This window comes from Microtus pennsylvanicus, chromosome 2 (genome assembly GCF_037038515.1).
Source record: "Microtus pennsylvanicus isolate mMicPen1 chromosome 2, mMicPen1.hap1, whole genome shotgun sequence".
NCBI classification, from domain to species: Eukaryota; Metazoa; Chordata; class Mammalia; order Rodentia; family Cricetidae; genus Microtus; species Microtus pennsylvanicus.
Genome location: NC_134580.1, coordinates 144,426,472 through 144,444,629, shown reverse-complemented (window position 1 = coordinate 144,444,629; position 18,158 = coordinate 144,426,472). Strand labels below are relative to the sequence as shown.

Genomic DNA, 18,158 nt, shown 5'->3' with positions numbered 1-18,158 from the left:
CAACAAATTTGGGACATAAACAAATATATGATTGTCCCATTTTATAGATTAGCACGTAGAGGCAGAAATGAGAGCTGTCTGCCGTGGTACCCCACCCACAGGAAACAGACCTGGATGTCTGAGCATGGATCAACACAGCAAAAAGCAACCTCCAGAACTCAGTCACCTCCTCCTCCTGCATCACTCCATCAAATCTCGAGAGGAACACGAGAAGATGCGCAAGGCGACGTACCCAACTTTCTAATAAAAGACACTAGCCAGAGGCAGCGCCGATGTAAAACACACGGAAAGCCTTTATTCTGCCATTTCTCCTCTACCAAGCGGCACTGCGAGCAGAATGGATTTAACTCTTCTCCCCAGCATTGTCTTAGCCCAACAGCTATTCATACCTCCCTGGAGGGGAAGCGGGAAGACTCCTAAATACACAGAAAATTCCAAAGAGCTGATAAATGGAAGTGATTTAAAGTAAGCCCCACACAGTTTCTACAGCAATATTTATCTGCTGCAGCTCTTGCTTACAGAAGCCGTTTATTCCCCGTGGACAGCCTTGACCCTCTGTCTCAGTTTTGTATCCCCCATGTGACCGGATTTCGTGGGGTTTTTCGTGATATGGCGCAGCACTGGGGCAAGCTTCTTGGAAATTCACTAGAAACAGATCGGCAGCTGCCAAGTCTTCTCTCTCTTTCTTAAATCTCCTCCTGCCTTCCCTAACTGTTTTCCCTAGAAACAATAACTGCTTTCTCTCACCTTAATAATGAAACTGGGTAATCTCCATAGAAATGGCTTCGATGTGGCTGCAAGGAGGCTCTTCGGTGGCTGTTGGGATTCGCTCAGTTCAGAAAACACTTTGCTATTTAGCTCGCTGATCTCCTTCTTTCTCCTTTTTTTTTCTTGTACTAACAGAAATTGCAGGGTGTTTTCCTTTCATTCGTGTGTTTGTTTCCGGTTTTTAAGCCCACCCTAGTGTCTGGTAGCTTCCTGAAGACACAGGGTCTTTTCTGTAGCTGCAATGGACACTGTGGCCTCCCAGTGAAATCAGCCTTTTGCAGATAAACACAGGAGAGGCAGAAGCCCGCTTTAAAAAGCCTTTCTCCCCACTTCAGGGCTTGTCATTTGCAAGGAGAGGCTTCAGTATCCTGTCATCATGCCCCCTTACAGTCCACTGAAGTTTTTCACCTCGAACCTGGAGCTGGCTAGCTTTTACAGCTTCTCCGTGGCTGGGTTTGGTTTGCATGTCCACATTTGGTTATCTGAGAGGGGATGTGCGCTTGGATGCCCTGATGTCTTCCTTCATCCATAGAGGAGTATAAAGCCCTCGCACTGTTTCTGGCTGGGAGAGTCAGTATGGGGACACTGAATTTGTTTTTGGAGTTTCCGTTGTTGTTGTTCTGTTTTGCTTTAATGAGACAAGTGGGAAGAACTCTCACTCACAAGCAGAATTCAAAGCAAATGCTTTCGAATCTGATCCAGGTAATTTTTTTTCCTGTGTAATTTCTCTGAGCTCATTAGTACTAAAACTTCTGATCGTACATTTTTCTGGTTGCTCAGCAAAGATAAACAGAACTGATATAACATTATATATATATATATATATATATATATATATATATATATATATATATATATATATATAATAAGTTTAGTATGCCAGGCCTCTTGCGTTTTGATTTCTAAAATTTCTAATAAATTTAGGAATGACATTGGCACCTTGGGATATTTCAGGACAGTCAAGGGACTGCCCCACCCCATATAGAGAGTGTGGAAGATTGAGAGAGGCAACAACTGGAAGTTCCAAATGGCCCTGTTCATGATTTTCAGAGATGTCTGCATTATCTAGTCATCTCGTCCGGAGTTTGCTTTGGAAACAAATGTGTCTGTGGCTCCCACCTGCAGCTCAGCCTTCTCTTTCCTGCATCTTCTAAGGGTGCTTCAAACAAAAGGAGAAGTAGGGACACAGCCACATGCTAAAGGGGACCCTGGTGAAGGTCTAACTTAGAGGCAGGACCTGGGTGTGCACAAGGGTGCTGTCTGATTTGCTCCCAGAGCCGAGCAGTGGGCTCTGAAGTCTCTTATTTTTATCAACATTACCTAATGGCTTGGTGGATGAACTCTGAGATCCATTTTCAATGCTACGCCTGCACTGGACCCAAGAAACTCTCTAAGATTCAAAGGTCAAAGTGGAGGGGATGAAATTCTAAATCTAGAAAACTACAATGTTCTGTGAAATGATGTTATCAGTATACAGTTATTTTCTTCCTCTTAGTGCAGCATCCCGATCACAAGCCAGAACCCCTCAGGGAGCTGATTTTTAAACGTGGGTAGAATGACTAAGGCCCTTCAGGGCTTGCCAAAGGTCACCCCCAAACATCTCACTTTTAAAAGAGCTAATGAAATGTAAAATAGTGTTTTTATTTTTTTCCCCGGTTGTTACAAATTACTGGAAAAAAATTAGCTACAGGAGCCTCTTCCAATGTTAGTGGAGGCTAAGGTGGAATTTGAACTCGGATTAAATACGATATAATAAAAGGGTTCCTATTTTCATCATGACATTCAAAAGTAAAAACAAATTCCACTCAAAGAAATAAAAATACAACAGTGTTCTCAACCTGAGAAGGAATACATATATTTGTGTGCCAAGCATCTTTTAATACCACTGTGATATTTTTTTCCCTAAAAGTCATTCAGTTTGATTGTAATTAAATATGTAATGAAAAAGCATGGCTTCGGGGAAGTGAAGCAAGACATCCTCTGTTAGTTTAATGTATTTCCAACTGACTTTCCCTCCAATGAAAACGACACTCCATGTGTGCCTGCTCTTAATTCAGAACCTGGTAGGTGAGTCTTGTTTCTAAAAGGAATCTGGATGGGGGCAGGTGCGGCCTCCAGGGCCGGAGCCTTCCCAAAGCATTAAGAGCCTGAACAGTCCTCCCCCGTGAAGGGGGAGCTGCACTTGGGACGCTTACTTCGCACCATCTGATTGCAGACCCCCTGCAAACAGGAGCAGAGCCCAGGATGTTTCCTCACCTGATATTCCTAAACTCTGCTGCAGGGGTGGGCAGAGTCTCTTCATCATCAGGCTTTAAATAATGCCAGCTCAAGTCTCCCTCCAGTTCCAAGCCTTGGGAAGAGAAGTAGACCAACCCAGACAAACTTAGGCATTATCCAGTTGGAAAGACTCCCCCCCCCCCAAAAAAAACCACCCCTGACGGGAAGTCAGCAGAGGTGGGGTAAGGATTGTTCCATTGCTGGAGAAAGCCACAATAGCCAAGATACTTGCAGACCAAGTCTAAAGATGCACAGGAGGTGTCTATGGAGTGTGACGTTTCCCCAAATGCAGCAAGAAACTGAGTTGTTTGGGAGCAGTGAGAAAACAAAGTGGAGGAAGAACAGTAGAGTATTTTTGAAAAGCGCGTTTACACTCAAGCATCTAACCCCTCCAACCTCCCCACACACACTCACAAAAGCCTTAGTGATTTCACTGCCCCAAGTTCCCCAGTGCCCTCTCCTCCCCTTTCTGCTCCGAGCACTGCCACTTGCAATCTTCCGATTAGGGTTAATATATTATGTCCTGAGATGGCAGATTAAAAATGAAATCAATAAATACCTAAAACAAATGCGCTTCTGAAATGTCCTATTCAATTTGGACCTTTAAAGGTGAGCCGAGAGGTGGGAGGGGAGCGGGAGAGGACTGGAGAAAGGACCACATAAAGAATCTTTCCAACCCCAAAACCCTGTGAGGGCAAAGTCATTCCTAGGCACCTGGCCGCTGAAGTAACAAGATAGCTAAGAGTTCTTGTTGCTGAAGGCCTGTGGGCTGGCATGAGTGTGTCTGTGAGTGTGTGTGTGTCCTTGTCTTAAAACCATATGATTATGGGAAGCAAAGAGATCTACAACATGAGACACTTCAGTGTTTAAAATGAAGCTTGCTTTTTCTGAAGGATGTTTAAGCAAAGAAAATCAGGGTCCAGAAACATTCCGGGTTCTTGTTCTTTCCTGTCTCACCCTACTTGACAGTAAATTAAAGGCAAACTTCACTTACAGCCACTGGCTCCTGCCCCTATGTGGTAGTTGAAATTTCTGGGACTTCACCCATCGACTCAGAAACAACACTGTCCCGAAGAAGAAAAAGAGAACTCTCGGGCCATTCCTACTGCATCGACGCACGGTGTGTTCAGAACTGGCCCTGCTGAGTGTGTTTCCCATGTAAATAACCTATGCTATTAAGGTGCAAATTGCAACTTTTAAGTAATGATTGCTAATAGTCAAATGTTTACTGCTACACAAGGACACTCATGAAAACAAATTCTGCATTATTCATCTCCGCATTCAATAAACAAAATAAATTGAGGGAGACGCTCTCTCCTGCCAGACTCCCCACAAAAAGAAAAAACTGCATCATCAGAAGCTAGCACAAGCCTACAAGAAAGCAGCACAGAATGGCTTGAGGGGAGCAGAGGCAGGGGAATATAACTTATGGGCATGTTAGATATACTCACAGGGACGTGATTACACAGGATTTCATACCCCATCGCAACTGCGGGCATTACTATAAAAATAATAATATCAAGTGCTGAAATAAAATCTCTGCTATGTGTGCATGCAGACCACACGGCTGGGGTTGTTAGGAAAAGAAACGTTTGAGAACATGTCTACCTTTTTTTTTTTAATCCACACACTTCTATAAAGTGCAAACGCATCAAGATGGTTTCTTTTTGTTCAGCCCTCCTGCCATCGTCTTTTTCATCTTCCCTAAAAATGAACAAGGGGGAGAGATGCCGAGGCAGATTCCTGAAGACTCAGGTAAAGCAGACGGACACACGATAATGGTGAACCAAACACACCGTCAAGAGGGCGAGCCGAGCACACCCACGCATCACGATACAGGCATGAGAGCGGCTCTGTAAACTTTCTCCTGGCCTCAAGTCCCAGAACCGTGGAAGGGCAAAGCTTCAGAGAGTGAGGACCAATAATATTTCTGAGAGAAATGTTCTCTCTTGGTTGTTTACTTAAAGAGGATCGCTTTCCTCATAGCCCCCCCCCCCCAAACACACACTGAAGGGGGAGGCATGTAAGAAATAAAGATGAAAATTCTCCATCACTTATCATACCATTCTGTGGGCTCTGCACAGATACCTGTTTTATTAGGAACTTCAGCCACCAGTTTCTTGAAATACCACCCTTAAACGGAATCCTGAGACGGCATCTAACAGCCTGGAAGAGTTAGTTATTCAGGGAAAGAGAGTTCCAGGAGAGCTTCGGCCCGGCTTCACTTCCAGGCTTTTTCTATCTTCTATTATTCATTAATCAAACGAGGCCTCAAGCTTTCAACATTAGTCCATAGGAGTAATCACTTACAGTTGCGCATTGTCTTTCGTTTTAAGCAGTGGTACAAGTTAGCTCAGGCAGAGCCTGAGAAGCACTCTCCCCTGTCCCCACATGGGGACTGGCTGAAAGACTTCAGCTAACTTGGTTTCGCTCGTCCTAAGAGAGTGGGGCATGGGTGAACTCGGATGAGCAGAAGGCACATTACAGGAGAAACAACCCACCTTATTAATGTACAGAAAAATAAATACCGTAAAGCAGGGGAACTCGCTGTGTATGAAATGAATTACCCCCTCTCAGCTCGAAAGGATTTCTGCTTCTTCCAGGGAACATAATGAGAATTCTGAAAACAGTCTGGTAAAGACACTAAGAAGCCAATCGGCCAAAAAACTGAAAGTAAGGTCACAAGTTTCTAATACACACACACTCACACTCAAACGCTCTCTCTCTCTCTCTCTCTCTCTCTCTCTCTCTCTCTCTCTCTCTCTCTCACACACACACACACACTCACACACACACACTCACACACTCACACACACACACACACACACATGAACTACCACTACTACTACAACAACAATAAAAAGAGTAGCTAGCACCAATAGATACCAGCTTAATGAAAGGACCTAATTTAAATAATACGGTACAACGTCATTTTCTGCACACCTGGATCGTCATTGATCAGTGGGTAATCATGATTAAAGTGGGGGTAATTCTGAGCAAGGCACTTTTTGTAATGAGCTTGTGAAAGGAGACATGTCCAGTCATTCTGGTAATTTAAATTACTGCCTAGTTGTTGATGGCCTTTACCGGAACTACAAGGAAGGGGGGGGGGAACACAGTAGTTTTCAGGGCAGTATCATTCCTGCTGGACTGCAGCCCAGGGCTCTCTTTCAGGACAACAAACAATAAGGATGCTATCTCTGGTAATCCAGCTACACTTGAACTTATGTTGCCAGCATTAGATGCAGCAGACCGACTCTTCCGAAGTCTCAAAGGCCATTACACACCCTCCCATGGTCAGATAGCAAGGCAGTGTGAGGTATAAAAGAAAATAAAATTAAATAAGAGGACTATTGTTTTCCAAAGAGGTAACCAGGGTTGAGAAAAGAACAGCCCCTGCCTAGACAAGTTGCAAATGTGTGTTGCTAAGGCTATTTTCATTATTTTGCTTTTATAGAAACAATTGAAAATCCATGAATGGAAGCTTTATAGCAACTCAAAGCAACCTACACATGGCCACGGAAGCGATCCTGCACTCGAGAGGGAAGGAAATTATGGCCATTCTGAAGCACATGTATTGTTCTTTGGGCTGGAGGCAGGCAGGGAGGAAGGGTTATGAACTTGGTAGCCAGCATGTCCAGACACACATATCCACTTTCCCCAGATTCCTAACTCACCAGCCCTCTTATCATGGTGACTTTGCAAAGTTTACCCAAGTGTCCTGGGAACTTCTTCCCATGCTTGACTCAAGTTGGAACAGAATAAAATATATTGGTGGGTGGCCTGATCAGTCTTACCGGTGCTCACCAAAGTACGAAGAGAGTCAGCAAGAAAGGGCCAGTGGGGGCAGACAAAACTTAAGCTTTTTTGCTAAAGCCCTGATCAACTAAAGGACACAAAGAAATAAAAACGCCCACATTAAAGCCAACAAGATAATGATTGTGCATGTCTCTCACTGAATATAGAGGGCAAAGCTTGCGTCACTGGCACTCGGAGTTGCCATGGTGAGTGATTTATTGATATATATCAGAATGAATAGATCAAAGGCAGTGAGATGACAGGTGATCAATCAAATGTCAAATCAAAACTAGCAATCGAGTGGAAAGCTGATTTTTCAGTGGGTGGGTCTGGCAGGAGAAAAATGAACTTTCCTCTTACAATTCTGAGAAACAAAACCCCAGCATACTATTCAAAAAGCAATTAGGCAACCCAAAAGGGGGAGGGCACCCTCTGAAGATCTGTAGTAGGGATCTATTAATCTGTTCAGATCTTTAGGGTGAGGGTCCTTGCAAGAAAGAATTCTACGGGACAGCTCCTATGGTGGCAATCAAGACAGACGCAAAGTTTCCAAAGCTCTCTCTGGCAAAGAAATCCAAAGCTGTTTAAATTTCTATGGGGTGCCCTCCCCCTCCCTTTGAGAAAAGGAGAAGGGGTGATTAGATTTCTATAAACAGTGAATCCTTTTAGAAAATACGTTCAAAGCTTCACTCGTTTCCGGGGGTGCCTTTTGCACCTTGGCGACCAAAGCTACACCCTCGTGGCTCAGGGGCCCCCAAAGCCAGCCTGCAGCCCCGGGCTTGGTGGACATGCCTCACACTTGCAAGCCCTGAGCCACAGCGACTGGAGACTCTGTCCCTGGAGGCCAGAAGCCGCCAGCACTGACCTCTCAGAGGGATGTGGGGGGTCTCTCCCTTCGCTGCACCCCAAATCCACAATACAACTTTGGCTCCAGAGGCAAAAAGCCAGACTGGAAGAAAAAGTTAGGGGTGGGGTAGAGGGTGGAGGGAGGAAAAGTTTAAGTGAGGAAGGTTTGGTGGGACAGCTTCTCTGCCACCACCCAGAGGGAGCCTGGAGAGGGGAGGATTGGGGAGATCAGGAAGGGGTGATAAAGAGGGTACCCACAAGCTAACCCTCTTAAAAGCGCCAGGGGGTGGCGTCCCCACCAGCGCTGGGCCAGGAGGGCGGGCGAGCCGCTGTGCGCCGGGCTCAGGGGCCGGGCACCCGGAGCGGAGCCATCTCTTACCTGCAGCCCGCTTGGGTGCCTGCTGTTTCCTCCTTGGCATCGCTCTACTTAGCTCCAGTCTCACTTCTGGCGCCCCAGCCCCGAGCCGCGCACGGGGGCCGCAGTCTCGCTCGTCTTTCTGTGGCTCCTAGGACGTCACTCGGCCTCTGTCCCCCTGACGATCCCCCTGCCAGCGCTCCAGCGCGGGGCCGGAGACCCCCTCTCTGGGTGGCAGATAAGCGGTTTGCGCCTGCTGCTTGCAAGTGGAGGTTGGTTCTGCCTTGTTTGTTTGTTTGGTTTTTTTCCCCCTCTCTCTCTTTTTGTTTTTGCTTTTGGATTTTTTTTCTCTTTTTGGTTTTGCTTTTTGCTGTTTTTTTTGGTGACTGGTGAGACACTTGATTTCTTTATTAAACATCCAAGACGGGGTTCAGATGGCAGGGACGAGGGGCGCACACGCGCCACGCGCACACTAGCGCGGAAAGATAAGGGGGGAAAAACAATCCCGGGAAGACAGTGGGTCTCTTCTTTTTCTTCTTCCTTCTCTTTCCCTCCTCCTCCTCTTCCTCCTCTTCCTCCACCTCCTCCTTCTCCTCCTCCTCCTTCTCCTCCTCCTCTTCCTCCTCCTCTTCCTCTTCTTCCTCCTCCTCCTTGTCCCTGATCTTGATGGCGGATTCGCGCTGGGGAGAGATCACTCACTGTAGGTTTGTCGCTGCTGTCAGATCCCAGTCTGTGAGTGATATGCAAGAGGACAGGAGCGGGTTTGGGAAAGACAGAAAATCTGGAATTCACTCACTCACTCTCTCTCTCTCTCTCTCTCTCTCACACACACACACACACACAAACACACACACACGCACACGCACACACACGACCACTCTCCTCGCTCACACACACACACACCACATACACACACACACACACACACACACACACACACACGCTCTCGCGCTCTCCCTCTCTCTCTCTCACACACACACAGGCATACACACACACACACACACACAAGACAGGGCAAGGCGATGCCAGCAAACATCGATCCCCGCTGAACAAACTGTACATTAACAAACTCCTCCTCTTCTTCCTGCGACCTGATGACAGCGAGAAATTTACTCCCCAGCCGCAGAGCGCCAGGCAGAGGGAGTCTATTAAAGGGACAGTGTCCTGCCTGGGAGAGGAGCTGGGGACAGGAGACCCTGCCTTCCAGGCTCCAGCGCCACGGTCCTCCTAGCTGGGGCAATGGGGTGCCCACCCTGTCTAGACGCCCCCCCTCCCAGGAGGAAGATGAGAGGAGGGAGAGGGAAGGAGGTTAGAGTGGGACTGAAGGGGGAGGCGCTGGCAGAGTTGGAAGCAGGCTCTCCTTAGAGAGGGGAGAACCTAGGTTTGTTTGGGGGACAGACAAGGGAGTTGGGACCATATCTAGTCTCAACCTGTCCCCTGCAAATAAGCTTCTCTCAGCTCTTTAAGTTCACATCGCTGTCCTTCCATCTTCTTGGAACTAGTGGGATTTTTTTTTAACTTCTGCCTCCTGGACAGCTAACCCCATAATCTTCATTCTGTTCCCTTCCACTATTTATTGAGCTCCTACTGTGTACCTGCTTTAGAGTCACAGCAGCGACAGAGGATGGGTAAATCCTGACTCTGGGGGTGTTTATAAAGGGGCATGAATGACCCCTTCAACAATGTGTCCTTGGTGTCCAGTCACCTGCCAGAGGTCTACCTTTCTGATACATACATTTCTCTATTTTATTCCCCCCCCAGCTTGTCAAGGGAGGGGGGATGCTGTGCAGAGCTTTCTTTGTGGATAATGACCTATGACCACACCAGACTATAAGTTCTTAGGGAGGTGCGGCTCCTTTGTCTTGTTCCATTCTCAAGGGTGGCAAAGCTCAAAACGTATTACCCCCGGCCACCCAATAGCTGTGCAATGAATGACAAGGAAGCCTGTCCTGGTGGGAGCATAATGTCAGAGTGGCCTGGCCTGATGAAAACTGAGTGTGGTAGGTGCTAGGGGCTGAAAGAGTGCCCTCGGGCCATCACAGACCCGTCACTGGGTACCACTGCACAGCAGACACTTTTCAATGTGTCGTAGACCCGCCAGTGAACAGGATGACCCCATCCCTGTCCTGAAGGACCTCTCCTAGTGAGGTAGGATGTCAATGACATGTGTAAAGACCGCGAAAGGAGGTCAAGCCAGGGTCTCAGTGAACCTAGTACTGGACATTGAACTCAGGGCACCATACAAGCTGGGTAAGCAGAGCTACGTTGCCAACCCCTTTCCACTATTTTTTTTTTTTTAATTTCAAGACAACTTGGTTACTCTGGCTGGCCTTGAACTCATCCCGAGGTAGGTCTTTGAACTTGGGAGCTTCTTGTCTTAGCCTTCTGGATGGCTGGGGTGATAGGCCTGTGCCACCAAGGCTGGCTTGAATCTGGAGTTTGAATGGGGCTGCTGGGGAAAGTCAAAGATAGGTTCTAACCTTGGAGAAGGAGGAAGCAGGGTGGAGAGGGGACTAGATACAGCTGCCCTTAAAACAACACCAGAAGTTCCTGCTCCTTAGCCATCCTTCCCAAGGCCCTCATGAGGATGCGCTCACCTTGGTACCCACAACCAGGTTTTACAGCCCTCTCTGTTAGCATGGTGGGCCACACACTATTTTGCCAGAAATGAGTGTGGTCCAGCGCAATGCAGGATGCTTGCTTGGAAGCATCCTGATCTCCAGATGCCCGGCCCCTGCCCTCTGCTCTGATGACAAACCTTTCCACAGATGTTACCCAGTCTCCACTGCGGCCAAAATGTCTGCTGCTTGGAAAACCTGCCCCCTCCCCTTGGACTTTCTAGATGGGAACCTTATTGGCTACAGACCTGGTTCTGGAGTTGACAGGTTGAATAGATTTCAGCCTAAGAACGGCCTGGAGTCTCTTTTCTTCAGAAGTCAGACAAAGTGTTTATGGTTGAATTGAAGACCAAAGCATGCTTAGATAGATACAACTGAGTGGAACTAGGGGCCATGCAGCTGTTGTGGCCACCGGAACGGAATCTTATCTGGCTTCTTGCTCCACCCCACTATGGATCCACTGGTAATGAGGCCTGACCATGAGACCTCAGAAGTCTCCACATGCCCCTTCCCTCTTGCCACCCTGACCCTTCCTCATGGGCAATTACCAGCTACAACTAGTTCAGGTTGGTCTTTTTCAGCAGTTCTTGGGGGCCACAGGAAGTGTAGCTCACCTGGCCCTACCCATCAGGCACAATGTGATGGTATTTTTACGGCTTGCAAAGTGCCAATTAGTCGCTGTCAACACCTCCACCTTACATGTGTACTACAGGTAACAACATCACCTGGCTTCAGCCACCCAGACAGCATCCAGCCCTCCCCACCTCACCCCACGCCAGCCTAGCTCTTGGCAACTGAGGCAGAGGAATCCTGTATTGCCACAGTTGGCAGTGTTAACCAAGAGGTATCAACTATGGCTTCCCAGAATATGCTTAGGAAGTCCTGACCTTGAGAATCCACTGTAGAGTACAGTTCTACAGTCCCAGGATGAGGAGGCACAGACTTGGGCAGGGACAGGGAAGGGTAAGAGCTCACCATGAACTTGCCATCTTCTCTGGGAAACCTATTGCCTTGGGATTGGTATTATGTTCAAGGCATCATTTGACAAATCTCTGTAGTATATATTAGGGGTGCAAGGCATTGCCCTAAAATATAGGGGATGCCAAGATGTTGTCCTTGTTAGCCTCAGCTGTCAACTTGACATAAATCTAATGTCACCTGGGATACGAGAATCTCAGTTGAAGATTTGCTCAGATCAGCCTGTCTGGTGGCCATGTCTGTAAGGCATTTTCTTATTCGCTAATGGATGTAGATGGTCAGCTCACTGTGGGCAGTGCCAACCCTAGGCATGTGGGCATAAGCTGCACAGTGATGATGCCGTCTATGTTAGGGGGAGCAGAACGCCATAGCACCCCGATGGACACGGCACAGGTTTAAACAGGAACACATTTCTATACCGTGCCGGGAGAAGTCCCTTCCCTTTTAAACCTCTTTCGTTTTGAGAAACTCTTTGTTTCTCTCAGGCCCGCCACCTGTGCCTCCATCTACTCTTTTGTTTCTTGATGTTTTCTGTGTCTGTGTCCGGTGTGCACGTGGGTGTGAGCATGTTCACATGTGTGTGGGTGCATGTGGCAACAGGGGTCTTCCATGGTGACTCTCTCATTTAGGTAGAGTCTCTCAGTGCAGCCCAGAGCTTGCCAACACAGGCCAGGCTAACTGACTGGCTTTGCCTGGGGATGCCCCGCCCCTATCTTCTGAGCACCAGGTTTACAGGTGGGCTGCCCCACCCACCCGGCGTTTACCTGTGTTCTGGTTGGTTCAACTCCTGCTTTTGTTCTTCAGGACAAGTACTTTACACATGGAGCTGTGTCCCCACCTGCCTGACTTCTACACTTAACCCTGATGCTGCAGAACTTGGGCTGGGAAGCTTAGGGAGCGACAATGAGTTTAGCGGAACTTTCGCGGAGTGACTTGAGTGGCTCAGTTTAATGGGGGCTTGCCTTCTATGCCAGGAAAAGACGCTGTGTTGTGTTTACAGCAGTTATCTGAAGCATGTGATTAGCTAGGTTTAAAAATTCATATATGTAAGGAAGAAGAAATAGCCCCTATGGTTCAGATGGAGGCACACGTAGCAGAATATGAAAGAGATATTTGTTATGGTTTGAATATGAAATGTTCCCCCACGCTGTCACATGCTTCACCTTGGTCCCTAGGGGGTGGTGCTGTTCTGGAAGAACATAGAACTTTGGGGATCTAACATAGAGTGATAGGGCCTGGCCTGGCTTCTAGCCCCAGACACTCTCTGTGCTCTCATTCAATGAGGTGTGGGCAAGTTGTCCCCCACGGCCACTGACAGGGACAAGGGCCACTCCAGCGGCCCACCATGTGTGCTGCCATGCCTTCTCCGTCATGATGAACACAATTCCCTTCTGTCCAGAGCCCAGGTAAATTCATCCCTCCTGAAGTTCTCACAAGGACAGGAAAAGTAAGACACGCAGGTGCCGTCAATATTCCCAGAATGAGGAAATTGGCTGAGAGGAAAACACACCCCAGCTCCTGGGAAACATCTCTCAAGAGTCAAGGTCTTACAATCATGCTGGGTTTAAGTCTGAGGAATTCAGCTTCCTGGGATCCAGGGCTCAAAGTGCAGGATGAGTAAGGACATAATTAGACGGGCGTGACTCAACCTCTGTCCCCACAAGAGCTGTTCTAACCCCTGGTGAATATCAGAATCCCGTGGGCATTTTCACTACCACACCACCACCATCACCACCACCATCACCATCACCACCACCTTCACCATCACCATCACCATCATCACCACCATCACCATCACCACCACCATCACCATCACCACCACCATCACCACCACCATCACCATCACCACCACCATCACCATCACCACCACCTTCACCATCACCATCACCATCATCACCACCATCACCATCACCACCACCATCACCATCACCACCACCATCACCACCACCATCACCATCACCACCACCTTCACCATCACCATCACCATCACCACCACCATCACCATCACCATCACCATCATCACCACCATCACCATCATCACCACCATCACCATCATCACCACCTTCACCATCACCACCACCTTCACCATCACCATCACCATCACCATCATCACCACCATCACCATCACCACCACCACCACCATCACCACCACCATCACCACCACCATCACCACCACCATCATCACCACCATCACCATCACCACCACCATCACCACCACCATCACCACCACCATCATCACCACCATCACCACCACCATCATCACCACCATCACCATCATCATCATCACCACCACCACCATCATCATCACCACCACCATCACCACCACCACCATCACCACCACCACCATCATCACCATCACCACCACCATCACCACCACCATCACCACCATCACCACCACCATCACCACTATCATCATCATCATCACCACCACCACCATCACCACCACCATCATCACCATCACCACCACCATCATCACCATCATCATCACCACCATCACCACCACCATCACCACCACCACCACCATCATCATCATCTAAAGATAAAGAAACTCCGGCCACCCCTCAGACTTAATATGTTAGATCTTAAGTATGGCCAGAAAATCAGAAAAATTTAAAAGTTCCCAGGTAATTCCAATCTGGTGCCAAGGCACCTATCCCATTCAAAAGCAGAACATTATAAGAGGTGAATCAGGTGTGGAAAGCTTTTCGGTACAAAGAGAGAGCATCTGGTCCAGGGTGGGTTCCGAGGTCTTGTCTGTAGAACCTACAAACACCCTGTCCATCCTGTCCCAGAGAAAGGATGCTTTTGATGCCTTCTTTCCTATGACTCTCCTTCCTGGGCTCCAAACCACTGCAGTAGATACAAGCATTTGCCGAGAGCCTACCTCATACTGGGCTCCAGGGTGGAGTGGTTTGAGAGACACCATGTTGCAACCATGCTTCCTGCACAAGCTTTTGCCCTCACGCCTCCCTCCAGCAAAATTCTTTCCAATAAGCTGTACTTCTCTCCTCTAAGCCCAGAGATGCCACCTCTTTTGGACATCACCCTTTTCTTTTCCTCCTTGTGTCTACTTCATGTATTTGATTGTTTATCGTTCATCTGATGGGCTTGATCCTCCGCCACCTATCTCTAGCTATAGTCCGGTGTCAGTGTAAGAGAGGAGAAAGTGGTATTGTATGTACATAGCAGCTAAGCACATTGGCAGGGAAGTCAGGCAAGCTGACATTGCCTGAATCAACTCTGGTCCACTGCTGCCTGGTTGCCTCTTCTGTAACAGGTGTTGCTCATCACCAGCCGTCACGCCTACCTTTAAATCCCACCTCTTGCAGAAAGCCTTCCTAAGTGTGTATCCTTAGTGTGTATCAAGCTTTCCTCGCCTGTAGAGATAGGACAGGGGAGATTGACTTATGCTTGGACGTCAAGGCTGTGCCTAGGAAGTAAACACAGAAGGCTCCTGGCTGGATGGAGGTGGGGTGGGGTGTCATTTCTTCCTAGTGTCATGGTTATCACGGTGTTAACTCTCAGGAAATTAACTCTTTTTATACTTGGCTATTTTCGTATATGCATATCATTGATTAAGCACACAAAAACAATATTCTCAAACTTTGCTGCTTATTATAATCCACGTAGTAATTAAAAAACAAAACAAAATAAAACACCAATGTCCAGAGCGTACCCCAGAGCCATGCATCTGCCTGTGGGGATGGAATCCAGCTACCCACCAGTATCGTGTTAAGCTCCCAGGTACTTTCAATTTGCGGCTAAATCTGAGAGTCAACATACCTTCTGATTTCAGCGCTGAGGATATCATGCATTGCCTTTTCCTTGTGTCCTTTAGCTCACTGAGGTCCTTCGTTGAGCATTATCTTGTGAAAACACCGAGGTGGAAATCTCTGTTATTTCCTTTTCTCATATGATACTTGATATAGATTCACGCTGTCTGGGACAGTCGGACCAAAAAGACTCTGGGCCATAGATAGAAGGAAAACAAAGTGCGATGGATTAGAGAATAAGGCTGGATCAAGTCTCATATCAGAGTTAGGGGGACAGAAAGCGTCTCTGAAGAGTCAACTGAGGGCAGAGGAAGTCAAGCAGGAACAGGGGTCTGAAGTAGGAAGGGGCTCTGGGCTTCAGAAGAGAAAGGCTGCCCCTGTCAGCACAAAGGTACCAGAGCCAGTTAGGGAGAGGGAAGCAGAAAGGCTGGGGAGAAGGGTCGCTTCCATCCCAGGGGAGCTCCCTGAGAAAACTAACTTCCAGCTTCATTCTTCCAGCAACCCACAAACGCTAATTTTTAACGCCATTAGAAACCGTTTGTTCAAATGACTGGGCCTGGTGGCACTGACCTATAACACAAATCCAAGGCCAGTTCGAGCTACAGACTGAGTTCAAGGCCAGCTTGGGTCGCTGCGTGAAACTTTGTCTCAAAACAGACAATAAACAACCTCCAAGGGGCTGGGGACCCTGTGGGAACATACCACCTGCCTAGCATGTGGGCCCTGGAATTGATTCTCGGTACTCCCCCCCCCCCCCCGCAATAAAAAACAAAAACAAATGAGAAGCGTAAAAGCTGAGAGTGAAGTCTGTAGCTCCGTAGGCTTGCTCCTACGGGGAAAACCTTTGAGGTTCTCAGGTTCTTTTTGTTTAAGCTATTGTGATTCGAAAACACGGGACCTTCTACAACCAAAATTAAGCATTAGGTACGTCTTTAAACAGGACAATGGCTGAGTGGGCAGGCCAGGCACATGGAGCTGTGACATTTTGTGTCACGTTTCCACCATGAGATGGTTGCTTAGAGCAGGTGACAGCGTTTTGTTGCTGAACCTGAAGAATCCAGAGCAAGACTCGGGCTCCCTCACCCATTGCTGGAGTTCATTAGCCACAGAGAGACACTAAGTGACTGTAAGGATCAGTGTAGCTTGGCAGCCATGTGACGGGCAGCCTTTCTAAGTCCCAGGCACCAGTGTAGCACAGGGCGCGTCAAGTGTGCTTTAAGCTCCACTCCCAGGACTCATTAGAATCATGTGCCCAACGGTACCCCTCAACGTCTCGAAGCAAATAGAGAATGATATAATTCTCTCTGAGAACACCTTCCTGTCTTATCCACAGCATGTCTTCTCTATTATGATTAGGGCATTAAGCATCCCATTGTCCTTAACATTTCATGAGTTTCTACCCCACTGCTTGCTGGGATTATGTCAAAGTGTCTGCTCCTGAATGGCGTTTTCACCCAACAATACAGCTTGTCTTTTCTCCTTAGGCACCGTTGGGCCACCCAGTGAGGCCAAGCAACCTGGCTTAACGTGCGCGAACAGTTGGAAGGCTGCCTAGACCCACTTTCTATAAGGCTTGGACCTTGGTCTTGGCCTGGTTTCCCCCAAAAGAAAGATTTGGGGAGCGAGAACTAAAGATTTCTTTGCAAATAGCCCACTTGAGAGACGTTGATAGAAAACCCTCTCTAGGGAGGGAGCCAGAAAATACAGAAAGTGGGGAAGCATTGCCTGGGAGATGGAGATCGGGGTACTGAAGTACCACAGCTTCCTCAAGGATGAGAGAGCTGGGGCGTTTGTCACCCCTGTGGCCAGCTGGAATCTATCACTGCTCCTGACTCACCTTGTGGGGTCAAGGACTCTGGGTGCAGGCCTGTAGTAGTTCTACTGCTACCAAAGAAATGGTTTCACCTGGAGGAGCATCTCCCAGCCTGGGACCCTCGAGGGGGCATTGACAGGACGGTGGCCAGTTACGGCAGTAGTCACACTTGCTGGTTTCATGCCAGGCACTTGGCAGGCCTTCGGTGAACATCTGTGACATGCACCTGCACGGCCCAAACCTCGGCCATAACCTTTGCAGGCTACTGTCTTGCTCAGGGCTGTCCTTTATAGTAAACTTTAACCCCTACTTCTAAGTCTTTTCCTTTTTTTATTTCATTGGCCCCTTTTCTACCCCACACTTGCTCAGCTGGGGACAGAGGCCCCTTCCCTCTTCTCTGTCACTGCACCCATGTGGCTGTAGAGCAGAACTCTTTAGTGCTGCAACTTCAGCTTTAGAAGAAAAGACATGCACTCTGAGATTTACATGGAAGTCTCTAAGCTCAAGGTGGGGGCACAATGTTAGTATTTCTGCCCCATATCCCGGGACACAGGGTCACTGGGAGATCCGATTTAAACGTACTTGGCTGCTTATACTTGGGCATTGTTGTTTAATTTTGGGGGAGAGGGTGATCAGAATTCTCATGTCTAAAATGCGATAGTTGTGTCATTGAATTCTTGGGGGCTTAGAGAGGGTCCTGGGGGCAAATGCACACTGCTTACCACCCTCCCTGTTGCGTGGGAAGCAATGCTGTCTACTAAGCCCTTCGACTGACTTACAGGAGGCTGTTGGTTTGAGACTGAAACTTAGGGATTTGTGCATGCTAGGCAAGCCCTTTACAGCAGAATTCTATCTCTGCCGATAAGCGTTTGCTGACTGTCCACTGTTTATAGAGTGCCTGCCCTGTCTACATGTGGTCCATTCTACATCGT

The 18,158-nt window shown here is 48.0% G+C and overlaps 1 protein-coding gene across 5 annotated transcripts in view; it reads right to left on the bottom strand.

The window, feature by feature from the left end:
• Tshz2 (teashirt zinc finger homeobox 2) overlaps positions 1-9,105 on the bottom strand; it is a 448,707-nt gene extending 439,602 nt beyond the window's left edge. For 3 of the 5 annotated variants that reach the window (XM_075963172.1, XM_075963171.1, XM_075963169.1), the window contains exon 1: positions 8,069-9,084. In XM_075963172.1, the coding sequence (XP_075819287.1) occupies positions 8,069-8,108 (40 nt within the window). In that variant the 5' untranslated portion in view covers positions 8,109-9,084. Of the gene's footprint in view, positions 1-8,068 lie in introns of all 5 variants that reach the window. The other 2 variants (XM_075963173.1, XM_075963170.1) reach the window with 2 other exon arrangements.
• Positions 9,106-18,158: the final 9,053 nt, after the last annotated feature.